The sequence below is a fragment of the Myxine glutinosa genome, chromosome 2 (genome assembly GCF_964187855.1).
Source record: "Myxine glutinosa chromosome 2, kmMyxGlut1.1, whole genome shotgun sequence".
Lineage (NCBI taxonomy): Eukaryota > Metazoa > Chordata > Myxini > Myxiniformes > Myxinidae > Myxine > Myxine glutinosa.
Genome location: NC_136262.1, coordinates 242589355 through 242610740, shown reverse-complemented (window position 1 = coordinate 242610740; position 21386 = coordinate 242589355). Strand labels below are relative to the sequence as shown.

At 48.4% G+C, this 21386-nt stretch overlaps 1 protein-coding gene across 1 annotated transcript in view; it reads right to left on the bottom strand.

Annotated features, from left to right (window-relative positions):
• LOC137420704 (serine/threonine-protein kinase 32B-like) overlaps nucleotides 1-19035 on the bottom strand; it is a 148500-nt gene extending 129465 nt beyond the window's left edge. The window contains exons 1-2 of the mRNA XM_068105989.2: nucleotides 18978-19035; nucleotides 18647-18793 (exon numbers count right to left, since the gene is read on the bottom strand). Of these exons, the coding sequence (XP_067962090.1) occupies nucleotides 18647-18698 (52 nt within the window). The 5' untranslated portion in view covers nucleotides 18699-18793; nucleotides 18978-19035. The remainder of the gene's footprint in view (nucleotides 1-18646; nucleotides 18794-18977) is intronic.
• Nucleotides 19036-21386: the final 2351 nt, after the last annotated feature.

Here is a 21386-nt window from a genome sequence, read left to right as displayed (position 1 = left end):
GAAATATAACTTTGTCTCTCAGGGGAGCAGAGTCGCAGGGCCAGGTTTGATGGCAGAGCTGAACTGTTTTGGGAGCCGAGGCGTAAAACTGTGCGCTCGCTGAGAGCGGACAAGGAGGCCTATGTGCGAAGAATCTGTGAAAGGGGAGAGCATCACTTGTGGTCATACGATTCTTGACCTGCTTACAGAGGAATCCGTGCATTGCGTTCCTGTAAGTCTGTCCCTAGGTGTACTGCGGTTAGAGCAGAGGGTGGTGGCCTCTTGACAGAGGAGTCTGAAGTGAAGGCCCGCTGGGCCGGTTACTTTGAGCGGCTGTACCAGACTGGCCCACCGGCTGTTGAGATGGATGTCAGGGGTGTTGCTATCCCAAATGCTGACCCCCCCAACCCCAATTAACTGTGAACCACCTTCACTTGTGGAAACACAGGCGGCGGTGAACCGGCCGAAAGGGGGCATAGTTCCTGGGATTTGTGGCATCCTGGGAAAATCTGTTTCTGGTGTTTGTTCCCTTTCCATCCCCTCCCTTAACTCAAACGGCTACACAGCTGACACCGCATGTGAAAAAGCCGAAAGCCTCAACTCTGTGTTTGCCTCAAAATCTTGTGTTCCGAACCAATCACTCTCTATACACACCTTACCCAGTCGAACCCATTTGCTCCTGGACTCTGTGTCCTTCTCTCCTGACAAGGTGGAGAAGTTTCTGTCAAACCTGGACTCTGATTCTGCAACTGGACCAGACGGCATCAGCCCACGGGTCCTAAATTCCTGCTCTTCCGCTCTATCTCACCCTCTTTCTATTCTCTTCAGCTTCTCTTTTGTTCAAAGTCATCTCTGCTTGGAAATCAGCCAAAATTACTGCTTTACACAAAAAAGATGCAAAAACAGATCCTTGCAACTACAGACCAATCGGCCAGCTCCCAATAATCAGCCAGGTCATGGAATCAATCATCGCTTCTGACATCAAATCCTTCCTCTTCTCCAATGGCTTGATATCAGATCATCAATTTGGATTCAGACCAGGTCATTCTATTCTGGACATGCTGCTTCTGCTGTCTCAACAATGGATGGAGGTCCTCAATGCCAAACAGGAAATCAGAGCTGTCTCCCTTGACATTTCACGTGCCTTCGATACTGTCTGGCACCCCGCCCTGCACACCAAACGATCCTCTTATGGTATCCATGGAAACCTCCACGCATGGCTTGCGGACTTCCTCACCGGTCGCAGTCAACGTATGGCCCTGAATGGAATTCTCTCATCTCCCCTTCCTGTTCTGGCTGGAGGACCTCAAGGCAGTGTTCTGGGCCCTATACTTTTTCTGGTCTTCATTAATGATCTCTCCGACTCCCTGGAAAAAAAACCCCTATATCTTTGCTGATGACTCCACTCTCTGCTGCTCCATATCTCAACCCCTCAGATCGGCAGGCAGCAGCCTCTTCACTCTCTGCAGACCTGGGCAAAATCACAGACTGGTCAAACAAGTGGAACAGGTCTTTCAATCCTGACAAATCTCACACTCTCACATTGTCTCTCCGAAAAGACCATCTGGACAACCCTCCCATCTACTTTCTGAACAATCCTCTTGAAGAAGTTCTGTCACTCAAGCTTTTGGGTCTCACTATCTGCCATGATATTTCCTGGGAAAACCACATTCATAAGCTGGCCTCCAAAGCCAGTCGCCGACTGGGCATCCTCCGTCGTGCGAAGTCCTTCCTTGGCACTTCTTAGCTCCTCACGACATACAAAGCTTTCATCCGCAGCTTAATGGAATACTGTTCCCCCATCTGGGCCGGGGCTCCTGCCTCACACCTAGCTCGGCTTCACGCTGTTGAAACCAAAGCATTCAGAATCATTGGGATCTCCTACGATGAAGCTAACTCCGAGGGCCTTTCACTCACTCACCGCAGGCAGGTAGGTGGTTTTTCTGTCTTCTACCAACTCCTCTCCGGCCTTGCTCCCCCTGCTCTGTCTGTGCTCTGTCCCCCAAATATTCCTGCATGACGCACAAGATCTGCCAGCAACCCTCTTCTGGTGAAACTGCCAGGGACTCTCTGCTCACCTTCACGCTTTCATTCTTCTTTTCTCCCACCTCTGGAACAAACTCCCCCACTCTCTTCAATCCCTCCCCTCCCTCCAGGTCTTTAAAACAGCTGTACACCACCATCTCTTGTCTTCCCCCATCCAAAACTTTGATCAACCCCTGTTAAAACACCCCAAATCCACCTCTTCAAATCCCCAACTTCTTTGCTGAAATTCCTAGTAGTGTTCATTTGCTTTATACCGTGTACCACTCCCTCCTACCCAGCCCTCCGTGCCCCCCCTTCCACAGATCTACCGACGTCCCTGTTCGCTACTGTTGGCGTGCTTGTGTGCTTCCCTCTCTCTCCCCATCTTGTCTCCCGCTCCCTTCATTGTATGTTTTATGTGTCTGTGCATGTTTTGATGTTCAATGTGTTAGCTCTTACACGAGCCACGATTCTCTCTACAAAAACAAAAAAAAAAAAAAATCCATGCTGAGCTTCTCAAGGCTGAAAGAAATGCTGTACTTGAGTCGCTGCATGCAGTTCTGTGCTCTGTTTTGCGCACAGGCATCATCCCAACTGACTGGAAGAGGGGCCTTGTTGACCCCCTCTGGAAAGGGAAGGGTGATCACCATGACTGCAACAACTACAGAGGGGTGACACCCCTTGACTTTTCACATTTTGTTGTTAAAGCCTGAATTTAAAATGGTTTCAATTGAGATTTTTAAATCATTGATCTCCACTTAATGACCCCATAATGTCAAAGTAAAAACATGTTTTTGGAAATTTTTACAAAATTATTAAAAATTAATTACAGAAATATCGAATTTACATAACTATTCAACCCTTTGCTATGACACTCCAAATTGAGCACAGGTGCATCCAATGTCCATTGATCAGCCTCGAGGTGTCTCTACAACTTGATTGGAGAGTACCTGTGACCAATTCAATTGATTGGACATAATATAGAAAGAAAAACACCTTTCTATACAAGGTCTCAGAGTTGACGAGCAGAAACTCTACCATGAAGACAAAATAACTGTCCGTAGAACTCTGAGGTAGAATTGTGAGGAGACATAAATCTGGGGAAGGGTATAAAAGAATTTCTAGAGTGTTGAAAGTTCCAAAGAATATGGAACTATCCACACTCTTCCTAGAGCTGGCCGTCCGACCAAATTGGGCAACCGGGCAAGAAGGACCTTGGTCAGAGAGGTCACCAAGAACCCAATGACCACTCTGACAGAACTACAAGGTTCCTTGGCTGAGATGGGTGAACCTACCGGAAGGACAGCATTCTCTGCAGCCCTTCACAAATCTATGCTTTGTGGGAGTGCGGCCAGATGGAAAAAGCCACTTCTGAGAAAAAGGCATATGATAACGCCAGGAGTTTGCAAAAATGCAAGTGAAAGATTCTGAGAGCATGAGGCAAAATATTGTTTGGTCTGATAAGAAATTTTTTTAACTCTTTGGTGGAAACCGAGCACAGCTCATCACCCACATAACACAATCCCTACTGTGAAGCATGGTGGTGGCAGCATCATACTATGGGGATGCTTTTCAACAGCAGGGGCTGAGATACTTGTAAGGATAGAGGGAACAATGAAAGGAGCCAAATCCTTGAGGAGAACCTGTTTCATAGTGTAAAAGACATTAGATTGCGGGAAAGATTAACGTTCTAACAGGACAATGACCCCAAGCATACAGCCTTAGCAACACTGGAATGGCTTCAGAACAAAAATGTACAAGTGCTTAAGTGGCCCAGCCAAAGCCCAAAGTTGAATCACATTGAGAATCTGTGGAAAGACTTAAAGATTGCTGTACACCGACATTATGAAAACATGTTTTCACTTTGTCATTATGGGGTATTTTGTGTAGATCAGTGACAAAAATTCTATATTTAACCCATTTTAAATTCAGGCTGCAAAACAACAAAATTTGAAAAAGTCAAGAAGTGTGAATACTTTCTGAAGGCACTGCATATATATTTATATTGTTGTGGTTTTTAGAACCCTCCACTTTGTAAATATTTGTAATATAATATTCCCTTATAAATAATCCCCTGTAAATACTCCCATTTTTGGTGTAAAGGTCAAAGGTCGCACCCTAGTTAGGCCACGAGCAACACGTAGCACACCATAGGCTTCTTCTTTAGTTATTTCATTAGTATGTGTTTCAGGTAAGGATCTGTGCCCAATAGTTGAATCTGCGTTGTATTAATTAAATAAGAGTAGGTCCCCTTGTCAATTCATATTGCAGCGTAGCCTTCCTCCAAATTGTGTTCCTTGGCTTGCCAGTAGCGTTCGCTGCCTGGCTCAAGCCGCCTTTGAACATGCGGTCGGCTCGAGGAAAGAAGGGGCGGAGCCACGGGAAGAGGTGTGGCCTCGCCCACGAGCCGTCGAGGGTGGAGCCAGTGAGCCTTCGCTGACCAACCAGGGCTGAGGTGAGCTCGTTAATAGGCATGGCTCGATGAAGCGCGGCTTGATTTCTAAGCGGGTTATAAAAGCGCAAGCGTCAAGCCCTCTCGGGGAGATGCGCGAGGGAAGGCCATTGATTACGGACTGCGCCGGGGGATGCTGATTGTGAACGAACTGAGCGGGGAGCGCTCGATTGATTGTCACGTTGTTGGATCGATCTGCGCGAGGGTACCCTCTGAGACGACCGTTGGGCGAGAAAAAGTTGGCACGAAGATTACGTACACGGCATCCCAGTCCCCCGCATAAATTATAAGGTCCGGTCGCGCGCCAACGACACGCGAAGCTGCCTGCCATTCTTCACGGCGGACCCGGAGCCTGGAACCATCTGCTTGACCCTTCTCCTTCTACCTGCTATTCCCCATTCGTGTAAGTGTGTTTGTATTGTCCTGGGCGTGTGATAATATAAGACTGTTTAAGGCTGCCCTGTGTCACTGCTTCTTCTTCTTCCTGTATATTCCCTTCTTTCCTTTCCTCTTCGGGTTTCTTGTACATAATGAATAAATTATATTTGTTCTTGCTTTACTTTGGTTCCTCTCATCCGATCGCTTGCGTCCTGTCCCCAATTGAATATCGGTGGCACGATATAGGAACCGCTCAGAATCGGGTTAGTCTTTCTGCTAACGGCTCGAGCTTCGGATTGCTAAACCGCTCGGCAAAATTCCATCTTGTCCGTGGCTCGGGCAGCAGTAGCGCCCTGCTTTGTGGCGAGGTTGGCGAAGGTATCTGGGAACCCATTGACCAGTCACCATGGTCAATCTCAAACCCGCAAAGGAGCGCAATATCTTCTAGGACTCGGACGGCCAGCTTAAAAGACGAGGGGATTAAACCCCCCTCGGTAAGGGGAGCGCCGTAATTCCAGATCCGCAACAATATATATATATATTGTTGCGGTTTTGAGAACCCTCACTTGTAAATAAATATGACATCATTAAAGGTTAAAGGTAGCACCCCATAGATAGGCCACAAGCATCACGTAGGTCACCATAGGACTTCAGTTATTTCATTAGTATGTGTATAGATAAGGCCATGTTTCCAATAGTTGAATCTGCGTTGTGTCAATCAAATAAGGAGTAGGCCCATTCCATCCATTTTGGCAGCCTTCCTCTCCAAGCGATGCCATTAAGCGTGCCCTCCTGTCTGTGCCCCATGGCCGCTCCCAAATTTGGTATGCTCCTTGGCCGCAGCTTTTGCTGCCCGTGAGCTCGCTCAACGCCGCCATAAGCCGCGAGGTAAAGCCCGAGAAAGGAGGCGGAGCACAGGAATGGAGGTGTGGCCACGTCAACCCACCATCTGGGCGGGGCCGGTAAGCCTTGACCAGCCAACCAGGACTGAGGTATGATCGCCTGATAGGCATGGCTTTTGGGCTGGCAGAGCGATCGCTTGCTTGAGTTATAAAAGCGCGAACGAAAAGCCCTTTTACAGGACTGGTTGGAAACGCGCTTTGCAGGAGGACTTATGAGAAAGAGTGGTATTGACAGGACTTACCGGAGGACTGCAGCATTGGCATTGTTACAGGACTTGAGTTATAAACTGGAGGGTTGAACCAAAGGACTTATTGGGAGCGACCGCATTGAAAGGACTTATAAGAAAGAGTGGTATTGACAGGACTTATCGGAGGACTGCAGCGTTGGCATTGTTACAGGACTTGAGTTATAAACCGGAGTGTTGAACCAAAGAACTTGAGGGGGCGAGTGCAGCTGAAAGGACTCGTATGAGAAACGCGCATTGTTAGCGCCTATTCTGATTACATACGCAGCCGCCAGTGTAACCACCAGAGCCCAGCCCTACCATTCGCCCCGCATTATAATTGTCCGCTCGCGCCAACGCCACGTGGAGCCTGCTTGCTGTTCTTCATCCATCTGCTCGGTACGAGTCGGGGACCGGACAAGGTGGACGCCATCGCCGGACCCTCAACCGACCATCTCCATCCCCGTGTGAGTGTCTGTATGTGTGAGACGGGCCCGTTTGTCCAGTGAATAAGTTAAGACTGTTTAAGGCTGCCCTGTGTGCTTCTTCTTCCTCTTTCTATCTTGTACATTACTTTCGTTTCCTCTTCTTTCTGTAAATTGTTAATAAATTGCTTTGTTCTTCCTATTTTCTTGGTTTCCTCTCCATCCGATCGCATCAGTCTTTTCTCCATTGGGTAAACGTGGCACGATCGGACCCGCCATAATCGGGTTTAGTCCTTGTTAACGGCCGGAATCGCGGCTCGCTTCGCTCGGCATGTCCACTAACGCCGTGGTTCGGGCGGGAGTTATTTCCTTGCTTCACGGTCGGTGTTATTAATTAGGTATTAGGACTAGGTCGACCAATAACCCTACCTAATACCGACCGGAAGGAACGTATAACTTCCAGGACTCGCGTCGGTCAGATAAAAGGACAAGGGGATTAACCCCCCCTTGATAAGGGGAGAGCCGGCGTTCGAGATCCGTAACAATTGGTGTCGGGGAGTGGGATTTGGACCCGAACCAAATTTTTATATTTTGGACAAAATTTGGTCAAAATTACAAGCGGCCGAAATTTTATTAACATCTAAATTTTGAATCGTGCTATGGATAGCCAAGGCGATCGGATGCCGGTGGGGGTAAATGAGGAAGGGTTAGAATTAACCCAGGACCCCAGGAAAGAACAATTGGGAGGAATGGAGGAGGAAAGTAATGAAGGTGCGGCAGTGGGGGTTGCAGGCGAACAAAATGGCGGCACCTCGCATGTGGCGGCGAGTGCCGAGCCCACGGGGCCAGGGGAATTCCAATTATTTATGGCGCAAATGATGGGGTATATGGAAAATATGGCTGACAAATCCAGCAGGGAAATGAATAAATTGGGGAACCAAATGGGGGGATTGCAAGACGGGTTAAACAATTTGAGAAACAATGTGAGAAACCAAATTGGGGGATTGAGTAAGGAGATGGGAGAAATGAGGGCCAATAGTGAGCAAGTGGGAAACCAAATTGGGGGATTGAGAGACGGGTTGAGTAATTTGGAAAATAGAGTGGGGGAGCAATTGGGAAGTCAAATTGGGGGGTTAGAAGTCAAATTGTGGGGATTAGAAAGCAAATTAGGGGGCCAGTTGAAGGACGTGGGTGGCCAAGCCCGAGAAATAAATGAGGGGTTGGCGAGGGAGGAAGCCAGGTATGAAATAAAAGCATTGGGAAAGGACATAGCCGCAGGTCAAGCGGGAAAAGCACATGGGTATGCGACGGGGTAGCGCGGCTTGAGGAACGCGCGAAAAGCGAGGCTGAGCAAGGCATGGTTACGTGGGTAGAAATCGCGACACGGGGTATAGAGAAGCCGACGGCCGCTGAATTAGAAAATTTTATCTTATTAGCACCAGCGGTCGTCGAGCTGAATGAAGAAAAGGACATAATCATAATGAAAATTGGGGTGGAAAAGACGGCAGAGTTAGTGCATGAATTGAAGGAAAAGATGGAATATGTGCAAAGTCCGTGTTCGCATCCTGATGCCGTACTTCTTAACCAAAATGAAAGTTTGCAGCTGCGTGTGGAGAGGAGGATCTCAAAGGTAAGCCGGGCTGTATATGGCGCGAAAGGATTTTTTGCGCGCTAGGGATCCCGGCGTCACCCGGGCGCTCGTAGAAGGTCCGTGGTGCTCTGTATGGAAGTGAATGGCGCGCGTGTAAGAAAAAACTGTGCGTCGAAGCGCGAGTGTATTCAATGCGCGAAGGCCCCGAGTGTATTCAATGAGTGCACTGTGAAGAAGAGTGCACAACAGAGTGTGATAGTGAGAGTGAGTGCAATACAGAGAGTGAGATGAATGGAGAGAGTGTGCGAGGATGCACACCGGAGATGGATGAGGAGCGTGTGCGGGGATGCACACCGGAGCGGGTGAGTGGGTATGTGCAAGAGTGCACCCCCATGAGTGGTACGGAGTACGTACCGGAGGAGAGTGCGCAAGAAGGTGCGCGAGAGGAGTGCGTAATGGAGTGTGCGAGTGGAATGAGTGCACAAGAATGTGCGCGAGAGTGGTGTGCACGAGAGAGTGCAGTGATGGAATGCATGGGATGTATGGGAGGCGCTGGAGCGCCGCGTTTTGTGAGTGTAGAACGGGTCGCGAGGTGTGAATGTGAGAATGGGATCCAAGCATCGACGCTGACCGGGGCAGCGGTTAGGCTGACGGCTAGCCGACGCAAGCTCTCGGGGCATGGTGCACGTTGTGTGCTGCGGGGGTCGGCGGGGATCGTTGCCGCGATGCTTTTGCAAGGAGCGCCGTGCACGATTCGGGCCGGGTCCCGCCCTGTATGGTCGGTGCCGCAATCTGCCGCATCGTAGCGGCGACCGGCACGATTCCGGGGGAGAAAGGCCAGGTCGGACCTTCGCCCCCTGGCGGGCGCGGTGTTCCGACAGGGGGAGGTTGGGCCATCGGGCCGGAGACCGAAAGGCCCCGCGCCGAGGTGGACCTTGGAACCTCGGCCCGAGTATGCCTCCTCCCCAGAATCGAAAATGCCGGACAGACCCAACCTACAGGAGACTGACCATCCACACGCATTGCTCGGTTTTCCGAAGCCGAGCAGCGAGAATGAATTCCCGCACGAGAGGCTCGTAGTGAATGGACAGCTAGCAGTAGTGATGGATAGTAGCTTTACCATCCCTCACATCCTTTGGGGCGAAGGAGCTATAGGATTATGGGGTTTCGCGGTGAGAACTGGCCAGGGAGGGCTTGGATAATGTTTAGGATCTAGAAATGACTTTAGGAGACATAAGATTTAAGTAGTGACTTTTGTACAGGTAGTGGGGACATAGAGTAGAGTAGTTGGATGTTAATGACGAGGGGTGTGCAGTAGTATAAAGGGATGACAGGGAAAGCACGAGTTTTAGAGTGGCAGTAGTTAGTTAGATGATGCAGTGTGTTTGTGGTGTAGTTTATTAAATGAGGAATTGAATGAGAGTCTTGCTGGTGAGCATGTTGAAATGAGGAATTGGAGCGTGGGAAAATCTGAGCGAATGAGGCAATGGTTTGGAGAAGTGATGTATTGTGAGGGTATTGTGGATGAGTGTGATGGTGTTAAGTGAATGACTTGCATAGGATGCAAGTGGAGATTTGGGGTGTATGGAAACAGGTGTGTGGAATAAATGGTGTGGAGTGAGTATTGTGGGATGAGTGGAGTGCATGGTGCGAAGGAGTGGATGGGGGAAGGATGGACCCCTTCACGAATACCCGGGAAGGGTCGTTTAAAAGTAGGTAGTGGGAGTAGGTAAATTGGTTGGATATTGACATCTGTGGTGCGGATAGTAGCAGAGTACTGCTTGGATGGGTGCATTAGTGTGTGGAATGGCTGGGCGTGTGAGCCTGTTAGTAAGTGTGGTTAGGTGAGCACTCCGCCACTGGTAGTCTGTCGGCCAGGTGAGGCCGCAGGTAGGCTCTGGGAGCCAGGTTAGAGTTCAGTAGAGTTCAGCGGGGCCCGAGGATCCTAAAGAGAGGACCCGGGTAGCCCAATGCCAGAGAGGGCATCGAGGGGGTAAGTGCCAGTGAGGGCCTTCCCCAGTTAGGGTAGAGTGAAGGAGCTAGGCAAGCTCGGGTGGCGACGTCAGTGGCGGAGGTGCGCAGGTAAGTAGGACCTGCTAGGAGAGCCACACGACCCAGCCCCGAAATTGTGCAAGGGCACAGTAGAGAAAAATCGGGGGAGTGAGAACCCAAATTGGTGAGCACCACAGGGATGGTCAATAGGAATTGGTTTTTAGAACCGCATAGAGTAAAAGTGGCCAATGGATTGGCAGGGCAAGACCCCGGGTAGTGTAAAGAGAGTTAATGTCAATTAGAGTATAGTTAGGAGAAAATCTCTTCGCACCATCCGTATCCACTCACCGAGGTGATAGGACTCCACACCAGGTTTTGTGAACAGTTTGGAATGTAAGACGCATCTTGACGTGGGTGAGACATTGTATGCGATTCCATCCCTTCCTTCTTGGGAGGGATTGGGGACGAATTTGGCATTAGGGGAGATATGGGGGAAGAGACAGTAGAGACGGAATTTGTAAATTGTGTAAATATGGGGAAGGGCAAGGGTAGTGTAGATGGACATGGGGGGTGACGTACGGCTATGGACGAGCTTTCTCGGTTCGCTCTCCCGTGCCCTTCATGTCGCATTGCCTTGTTTTGATGTGTACCCTTGCGCCCTTGCACCCCGTTAACCTCTGCTTGTCTTCCTTCCCCACTCATGGACCATGGTCTTTTGTCCGAGGGGAGTGTGCAGGTGTCCTGAATCTTGCTGCCTGCACCCTTGCTGCCTGCCTGCCTGCATCGGTACACCCTATGGACCACACGTTCTGTGGCCTGGCACCTCTGCTGGGATAGACCTTTGCTGCCAGCAGTATCTTACTTGCGGACCACTGATTTAAGTGGCATCGATGCCATGCAGGCGGACCACCTGAGTTGGCCCTGCTGGCCATAAATAAAAAAGCGGACGTGGTTTGTGCACTTTTTATTAAATTAATTAAAGAACATCAAGCAAGAAGAGAGCCAAGATACATCGGCCCAGCAGAGGAGCACCAGAAGACATCATTTATAATTTTACAATGTTTGTTTTTGTGCATTTTTGGTGCTTTTCATGCATTTTTTTATTATGGTGCATTTATGGTACATATGGGTATGGTGTATCGGTGCAGTGCATTGCAAATGGCATTTCCTCTTTTCAAATTCTCTCTGCTTTTTCCCACAAAAGACAGGTCCTGGGTTGTAGTGTAAATAATAGTAGTCTTGCAAATAATTCTCCCCACCGGCTCTATGTGTAGTTTGAAAACCATTCCGTAATTCGGTTAATTGTGGGCGTGAGTCAGTTAGGTAGGACACAACGCAGCAGGGGGGACATATCTAGTGTTAAAACTGTAGCACTCAGGGTAGTAGGTTAAATGTAGAGGGAAACTACACCGAAGTGTCACATGTAGAGGTAAAAGATAGTCCTGATGTTTCGGCTCGGGCCGAGCCTGGCAAACGGAGGGGTGCAGTGTTGTGGTTTTGAGAACCCTCACTTGTAAATAAATATCACATCATTAAAGGTTAAAGGTAGCACCCCATAGATAGGCCACAAGCAACACGTAGGTCACCATAGGACTTCAGTTATTTCATTAGTATGTGTATAGATAAGGCCATGTTTCCAATAGCTGAACCTGCGTTGTGTCAATCAAATAAGGAGTAGGCCCATTCCATCCATTTTGGCAGCCTCCCTCTCCAAGCGACGCCATTAAGCGCGCCCTGCTGTCTGTGCCCCATGGCCCCTCCCAAATTTGGTATGCTCCTTGGCCGCAGCCTTCGCTGCCCATGAGCTCGCTCAACGCCGCCATAAGCCACGAGATCAAGCCCGAGAAAGGAGGCGGAGCACAGGAATGGAGGTGTGGCCACGTCAACCCACCATCAGGGCGGAGCCGGTAAGCCTTGACCAGCCAACCAGGGCTGAGGTAAGCTCGCCTGATAGGCGTGGATTTTGGGCTGGCGGAGCGATCGCTTGCTTGAGTTATAAAAGCGCGAACGAAAAGCCCTTTTACAGGACTGGTTGGAAACGCGCTTTACAGGAGGACCTATGAGAAAGAGTGGTATTGACAGGACTTACCGGAGGACTGCAGCGTTGGCATTGTTACAGGACTTGAGTTATAAACTGGAGTATTGAACCATAGAACTTGAGAGGGCGAGCACAGCTGAAAGGACTCGTATGAGAAACGCGCATTGTTAGCGCCTATTCTGATTACATACGCAGCCGCCAGTGTAACCGCCAGAGCCCAGCCCTACCATTCGCCCCGCATTATAATTGTCCGCTCGCGCCAACGCCCACGTGGAGCCTGCTTGCTGTTCTTCCTCCATCTGTTCGGTACGAGTCGGGGACCGGACGAGGTGGATGCCATGGCCGGACCCTCAACCGACCATCTCCATCCCTGTGTGAGTGTCTGTATGTGTGAGACGGGCCCGTTTGTCCAGGGAATAAGTTAAGACTGTTTAAGGCTGCCCTGTGTACTTCTTCTTCCTCTTTCTATCTTGTACATTTTTTTTTTTTTTTTTTTTTTTTTTTTTTTTTTTTTTTTTTTGTATACAATATCGAGGCTCGTGAAAGAGCGAACATTAATCACACAGAAAGACAAACCGACACATAAAACATATAACATAGGGAGCGGTAGACAAGATGGGGAGAGAGGGGGAAGGACACAAACACAACATATGAGAGCAGGGACCGAGAGACATGGAGACATCGAGAGATCTGAGAGAGGGCGAGGGCTTTGGGGGGGGGGGCGTGGGAAGGGGGCAGTGGGAGAGGTATAAAACATATGGACACTGCCAGGACTTCCAGGAAAGAAGTTGGAATTTCAAACAAGGTGGATCTGGGGTGAATTAGCGGGGGTAGAAAAGATCAAGGTTTTGGATGGGGGAAGATAAGAGATGGTGGTGAACAGCTGTTTTAAAGACCTGGAGGGAGGAGTGGGATTGAAGGGAGTGAGGGAGTTTGTTCCAGAGGCGGGAGAAAAGAGGAATGAAAGAGTGAAGGTGAGCGGAGAGCCGAGATTTCGGCAGTTTAACCATTAGAGGGTTGCTGGCAGATCTTGTGCGACCTGTAGGAATATTTGGGGGACAGAGCACAGAGAGAGCTGGGGGTGCAAGGCCGGAGAGGAGTCGGTAGAAGACAGAAAGACCACCTACCTGCCTGCGGTGAGTGAGTGAAAGGCCCTCAGAGATAGCTTCATCGCGGGAGATTCCAATAATTCTGAAAGCTTTGGTTTCAACAGCGTGAAGCCGAGCTAGGTGTGAGGCAGGAGCACCGGCCCATAGGGGAGAACAGTATTCCATTGAGCTGCGGATGAAAGCCTTGTATGTGGTGAGGAGCTCAGGTGTGCCGAGGAAGGACTTCGCACGACGGAGGATGCCCAGTCGGCGACTGGCTTTGGAGGCCAGCTTGGAAATGTGGTTTTCCCAAGAAAGATCATGGCAGATAGTGAGACCCAAAATCTTGAGCGACAGAACTTCTTGGAGAGGATTGTTGAGAAAGTAGATGGGAGGGTTGTCCAGTCGATCTTTTCGGAGAGACATAGTAAGAGTGTGAGATTTGTCAGGATTGAAAGACATGTTCCACTTGTTTGACCAGTCTGTGATTTTGTCCAGGTCTTCAGAGAGTGAGGAGGCAGCAGACTGCCGATCTGAGGGAAGAGGAATGGAGCGGCAGAGAGTGGAGTCATCAGCAAAGAGATAGAGAGGATTTTCGAGAGAGTCAGAGAGATCATTGATGAAGACCAGAAAAAGCACGGGGCCCAGAACACTGCCTTGGGGAACTCCAGCCTGAACAGGAAGAGGAGATGAGAGAAACCCATTCAGGGCCACACGTTGACGACGACTAGAGAGGAAGTCCGCCAGCCATGCGTGGAGATTTCCATGGATACCAAAAGAGGAGAGTTTGGTGAGCAGAGCGGGGTGCCAGACCGTGTCGAAGGCACGTGATATGTCGAGGGAGACAGCTCTAATTTCCTGTTTGGCATTGAGGACCTCCATCCATTGTTGAGACAGCAGAAGCAGCATGTCCAGAGTAGAGTGACCTGGTCTGAAACCAAATTGATGATCAGAGATCAAGCCATTGGAGAAGAGGAAAGATTTCATATCAGAAGCAATGATGGATTCCATGACTTTGCTGATAATTGGGAGAAGGCTGATTGGTCTGTAGTTGCTAGGATCTGTTTTTGCACCTTTTTTGTGCAAAGCGGTGATGTTGGCTGATTTCCAAGCAGATGGCAGTTGACCTTGAGCAAAAGAGAGGGTGAAGAGAACAGAGAGAGGGTGAGATAGAGCAGCAGAGCAGGATTTTAGGACCCGTGGGCTGATGCCGTCGGGTCCAGTTGCAGAATCAGAGTCGAGGGTTGACAGAAACTTTTCCACCTTGTCAGGAGGAAAGGACACGGAGTCCAGGAGCAGCAGGGTACGACTGGGTATGGTGGGTACAGAGAGGGATGGGTTTGGGACACAAGATTTAGAGGTAAACACAGAGTTGAGGCATTCAGCTTTTTCACGTGCGGAGTCAGCTGTGTAGCCGTTTGAGGTAAGGGAGGGGATGGAGGGGGAACAAACACCAGAAACGGATTTGACCAGACGCCACCAGGATTTGGAAGAGGGAGACAGATAAGAGAGTTCGGTCTTGAGAACGGAGAGATATTGTTTCCTGGCTCTCCTGAGGGTGGACACACACTTGTTTCGGGCTTTGTGAAAGGAAATGAGATTTCCTTCCGTTGGATTTGCTTTCCAGGAGACGAAGGCAAGTTGTTTCTGGGCAACAGCCTCACCACAAGATTCCGTGTACCATGGACGGGAGGAAGGGTATGACAACTGAAGACGAGATGGGATAAATCTGTGCATGAGAGAGAGCAATTTACTTTGGAAGAATTCCCAGGATGAGTTGATGTCAGAGGTGGTAGAGATGGGAGACCAGTCCAGATGATTGATGGCTGCTTGAAGACCATGCCAGTTGGCCTGAGTGAAATGCCAGACTCGTCGACGCTGAGCAGGCTCCCTGAGGATGGTCAGAGAGATGTCCACTTTAACAAGGACATGATCAGATGTTCCGATCGGAGCAGAAGAAGAGCAGCAGACATTTTCAGGGAAGTTAGTCATAACCAAGTCCAGAAGAGAAGATGTTCCGTTGACTGAGATCCGGGTCGGGAAATTGACAGATTGTGTCAGTCCCAGTGAGTCGCAGAAGTCCTTTGCTGAGGAGCCATGGCTGGTGAGAGAGGTACCCACACCCAGCCAACTGGCATGATGACAGTTGAAATCACCACATATGAGGAAGAGAGAGTTGGGATGAGTAGATAGAAGTTGGTCCATATCATCAGACAGCGAGATGTAGATGGAGTCATCACTGTTTGGTGGACGGTACAACACACATATGAACAAGAGGTGGGAGCGAAGGGGAAGCCGTAGCCAGAGGTATTCCTGGGGGTGAGGTGGAGAGAGTGCAGTGCAGGGCGAGTGAGGAAGAGAGTTTTTGATAAAGATAGCAACCCCGCCTCCAGGACGAGGCTCAGGTCTATCATACCGGAGGAGGGAGTAGCCCGGGAGAGATACTATGGAATCAGAGACATCATAAAGGAGGAAAGTTTCTGTTAAGCAGATCACGTCTGGTTTGACAGAAGCAACCTGTATGGAGAGATCGGTTAAGTTTGAACGAAGGCCCCGGATGTTTGAGGTCCATACCGTTAATGAAGAGGAAGGGGGAGCATCAGATACAGAACAGGGGGGAGGAGGGGTAGGGTAAGATGTGGAAGAGGTGGAAGAGGTAGGGAGAGCTGTTGAAGGTGTGTCAGAGATTTCAGAATAGCTCGGAGAAAGGGAAGGATGGGGCGGACAAAAGGTTTGATGCTGATTGGGTGAGCCACAATGAGGTGTTATTTGAGGAGGGGGAAGAGCGAGGCAGAAGGTTGGGGGAGATGGAGGTGAGAGTTTGAAGGGGGAAGAAGCGGGGAGGACGCTTTGAGGAGGGGGAGTGAGCGGGGGGAAATTGAGAAGCAATGAGGGTGGGGAGATTTGAAGGGGAGGGGTGAGGGGGGAGTTTGGGAGGGAAGGGACAAGGGGAGGGATTTGAAAGGGATGGGATATGGGGGAGATTTGGAGGGGAGGGGTGAGGCAGGATTCTAGGAGGGGAGGGGCGAGGGGGCGTCTTGGCGGGGAGGGGTGAGGGGGTAGTTTAGGAGGGAGGGGGCAAGGGGGGAGATTTGAAAGGGATGGGTGATGGGGAAGATTTGGAGGGGAGGGGTGATGGGGAAGATTTGGAGGGGAGGGGTTATGGGGAAGATTTGGAGGGGAGGGGTGAGATTGGATTTTTGAAAGTGTACGATTTATGGGAAACGAACATTTATTGCAAAATGAGTTTCTTGTGACCTTCGAGTTAAAAATACGTTTAAGGACGCTGGATGGAGGATGGAGTGCAGGAGAGTTTAGGGAATGTAGAACAAAGGCACTATAGGAGATGGATATTTTTTTTGGGATGAATTGATTTGGTGAGCAAGTCGAAAGCAGCCTTTTAAAGAAGAAGAAGAAAAAGGTGTTATAAAATATGACGGAATACATAACTTGAGGGGAAAGTGTAAACATTGAAGGTTAATGAGTGAAAACTATCTGGGGAAATGGGGGAGAAACACGTGGTCGAAGAACGAACGAACGAATAAGAATGAATAAACGAATGAGAACAGAGAAGGAAATGTTTTTTTTTTTTTTTTTTTGAGTTGAGATTTACACAAGGAAGTAGGCTATGGGTGAAAAGACTGGGAATACAGAGAACGAAAGTTATTGGATCACAAACGACGGACCACTGAGAGAAAAACAAAGCCTCGAAAACAAAGAAACAACAAAGCCAAAGCCATAAATACATATATGTATGTATTTCTTTCATTTCCTCTTCTTTCTGTAAATTGTTAATAAATTGCTTTGTTCTTCCTATTTTCTTGGTTTCCTCTCCATCCGATCGCATCAGTCTTTTCTCCATTGGGTAAACGTGGCACGATCGGAACCGCCATAATCAGGTTTAGTCCTTGTTAACGGCCCGAATCACGGCTCGCTTCGCTCGGCGTGTCCACTAACGCCGTGGTTCTGGCGGGAGTTATTTCCTTTTCACGGTCGGTGTTAGTAATTAGGTATTAGGACTAAGTCGACCAATAACCCTACCTAATACAGACCAGAAGGAACGTATAAGTTCCAGGACTCGTGTCGGCCAGATAAAAGGACAAGGGGATTAACCCCCCCTTGATAAGGGGAGAGCCGACGTTCGAGATCCGTAACAATATATATATATATATATATATATATATATATATATATATATATATATGTATGTATATGTGTGTGTGTGTGTGTGTGTGTGTGTGTGTGTGTGTGTGTGTGTGTGTGTGTGTGTGTGTGTTTAGATGTAGCGTATGTGACAAGGACGAAATGATTAGATTTTGGTGAAGATCCGGATTCGGATCCGGTTAGTAGAATTTTTTAAATGATTCTTCACCATTGGGAGATCGGGCCAAAAACGATACAAAGCAGGATATCTCAAAAAGTGTTTTTTTTTTGTTTGTTTTTTGTATACAAGATCGAGGCTCGTGAAAGAGCGAACATTAATCACACAGAAAGACAAACCGACACATGAGTTGTGGACGGATTTGGACAAAACTTGGTGGACCTCTTGGGTGTCTGACAAGGACGATTCAATTCGATTTCGGTGAAGATCTGAATATGGATTCGGATATGATAATTATTTAATTTTTCAATTGCTTCTTCACCATTGAGAGATCGGGCTAAAACCAACATATTGTAGGATATCGGAAAAAGGTATGGATGGATTTGGACGAAACATGTTGGACAGGTTGTGTGTGTGACAAGGAAGAATCGATTCAATTTTGGTGAAGATCCGGATCCGGATCCAGCTAGTGGAATTTTTAAAGTGATTCTTCACCATTGAGTGAAATGGCCAACCAGGCGAAGGTATGCTCTCCACTGAGTGCTGTTCTAGTTTCAAAATGTGTACCAAGCGATCTTTATTGCCCACATCGAAAAATCAGGTCAAACATCTTCGTCTTTCCATTGCCACGATGGCGTGCTCCGACATGCAGAACCCCCCATGGCACCTATACAAAAGGTAATTTTTGGTCAAATACACGAATTTAGCCAATTTATATAGCTCGAAGCAAATCGAGCCGGATATATAAAAATAAAATATCTTCCCCTTGAAGGCAAAGATGGCTCGATTCTATTTTCCCTTGTACAGATATATCATTAACTTGTACCAACGCGAATTCAAACCCATTCTTAACAGCTATGATGAAGCTATGAGCAACCCTGTCAATCCCTCAAAAGCAACCTATTATTATCTTCTGCATCTTCTCGTTTTCGCGCCAACAAAACTTTGTTGCACCTGAGAAATCCGCAAATAGCCGCGAATTACGGCGAGCTTCGAGCATGTGTAAACGCGAACTTAAACAGCGAGCAGGGCAAAGACAAATACCCATCAACTCACTCAGGAACGAAATAACAACACAGGTACAGAGAGAGAGGAAAAACGTGCGCCGAGCGCGGGAAACCGGCTAAAAGATGACTTCGGTATCAATGGCGTACAGATTGCCACACTGAGGGAAATGTTGACCTGAAACGAGAAAAGGACGTACCGTATGAAAAGTTTTCGCGTCACTTACCATCCTCATTTTCATCGAAGATCATTTTCTTCGAGGAATTATTCGCCCCCATGTCGGTGTCCGACTGTCCATCACCTGCGTGTCTCACGGCATGGACCGCCTCAGCAAACGAGCTGCTCGGACTCCGTCAGCCTCCGGTTCAGGTCACTGTGGGAAACAGCACGACGATTAGACATCTTGTGGAGTGACGCAAGAAAGCCTCTCTGACAGACCTCGCGCCAATTTGGGGACTCATGGCCGGCTGGGTTCGCAAGAACGAATTTTCTCTGAGGTGGATCGCAAAGCCAGGGAAGAAGACACATAATTATCATTGTTAATATTTTAAAAATACCTTGGTCATCATTATCGTCGTGCGTATCGCGCGGTGCTCCGACCAAAACACAGTCGCTTGTGATCGAGGAACATAGAGCGCGAATAGATACGAGAACATCCTCAGTCAGTCTCCGCCCCTTCGGTTACGCCCCTCTATAGCCACGGCTCTCTCCAGCTTCGCCCCTCCATAGCCACGCCCCACCATAGCCACGCCCCTCCATAGCCACGCCCCTCCATAGCCACGCCCCCTCCATAGCCACGCCCCTCTATAGCCATGCTCCTCAAAAGCCACGACCCTCCATACTCGATAGCCACGCCCCTTTATAGCCACGCCCGTTACCCATGGCGCCTCACGCAACCCGCGATTATTACTGGATCTTTAGAGAACTTATTCTTGGGTAACCAGGGGTCGTGTTCTTTTCCTTTGGACCATCAGAAGTTGTGCGAAAGTTTGATGTTCGTGCAGCCCCGAGTCTTGCCTTGTAATCTTCCTGATATTGATATATAATTTCCATTGCAGTTGGTGCATCTTGGAAGCCCTCTGGCGGTTTGTCTCTAATCGATCACCAGCACATAAGACCCGTCGCTCCGCTGATGGAAACACCAATCTTTGCGTAATTCAAAAAGAGAAAGGGTCGTTGTTGTTTGGTGTTAAAAAAAAGACATTAAATGAAAGAAATGGGGAAAAAAATGTATGATTTGCATGATTTGGATTCGTGGAGATTTGGAATGAACGTGGTGGATAAAACATCTTTGTAGGGAGAGGGACAAGTGGTTATGTTTACTTCCTGAGGGGAGTTTCATTGAAATCCGATCTCAGGTTAACAAGGAAGGATTCCTGGAAGATCCTGCTCTCCGTGCAGGGATAACCAATGTCACGTGTTGGCATTTGCAGTTTTGACACGCGTGTCCATGTTATGTACCCATAATAAATTGTAAAAAAAAAAACAAAAAAAAAAACTAGCAGTCATTATAGGTTTACTCTCCATGTAAACCTAATAATAACTTGGGACCACAAAAACTCCTGGGAGTTACCCGAATCCACCGCAGTTGGATTTATTGAAATCCGTTATTCCGTTATCAGGTTATAACACGACAAACAAACAAACAAATAAACAAACAAACAAAAAGACACGGCTCCTTTTATAATATAGAATTATCGATCTTCCACGATCTTTTTTAAAAAAATACGACTCTGGATTAGGGCTGGCAGGATGCCCGAGACTCCACAGGTATGGACACTCACTTCTAATCCATCAAGCCTGGGTTCGAATCCCGACACAGCTATAAACTGTCATCCCGGTGTTTCACAGGTCGCTTAATTCATTCATCAATGTTCCTCTTTACTCCCGCCTCTGGAACAAACTCCCTCACTCTCTTCAATCCCACTCCTCCCTCCGGGTCCTTAAAACAGCTGTTCACCACCATCCCTTATCTTCCCCCATCCAAAACCTTGATCTTTTCTACCCCCGTTAATTCACCCCAGATCCACTTTTTTGAAATACCGACTTATTTCCTGGAAGTCCTAGCAGTGTCCATGTGTTTTTTTTTACCTCTCCACTCCTCCCCCACTCCCATGCCTCTTCCCCCCAAGCCCTCCCCCTCCCACAGATCTCCCGATATCCCTGTTCTTTGCTGTTGTACTTGTGTGCTTTCCTCTCTCTCCCCATCTTGTCTCCCGCTCCCTTTATTGTATGTTTTGTGTGTCCGTTTGTTTGTTTTTGTGATTAATGTTAGTTCTGACACAAGCCTCGATCTTGTATACAAATTAAATAAATAAATGTGTGACCCCTCAAATGGACATTAAACGTCGTGTATCGTCTGCTGGCAGCAGTTGGTGGACGTTAAAGATCTCACGGTATCCTTCGTGAAGAGTTGGTGAGCTATCGCCGGCACCCTGGACACATTACACATTCCTGTTCCGATATGACCACTGCGAAGGCAATGGCAAACCACCCAGCATAATCCCAAAAGCTCAAATGTGAGTGTGCATACCTTTAGGCTAACCTTCCAACCCTACACAGTTATCATAGTGAGGTTGCTTACATAACTGCGGAACGAAAAAGACAACTCGAAATCAAAAGGTCAACAAGCCACTCGCAAGTTCCACAGAACACTCCAAAATCCCCTGCACAAGGCTCAACCTGCCTGGGAACACCATGTTATCAATGGAAAACGAAGTGTGTTTCAACAAACTGGTACATCCACTCCCTACAGCTGCGGGAGCTACAGGACGGGTCATGTTATTATCCTCTCTTGGATATATCATCATTTACCGTAGATCTAGGCTCTAGTCTGTTAGTCTGCGGTGGACACAAAAAGCATATAATGCCTCAAGGACGTCAGCATTCCTCCATAATTCTTTCATTTTCGTGTTAAACAGCCATTATCATTATTATTGTCATTACCTCATCCACAGCTCAATGGA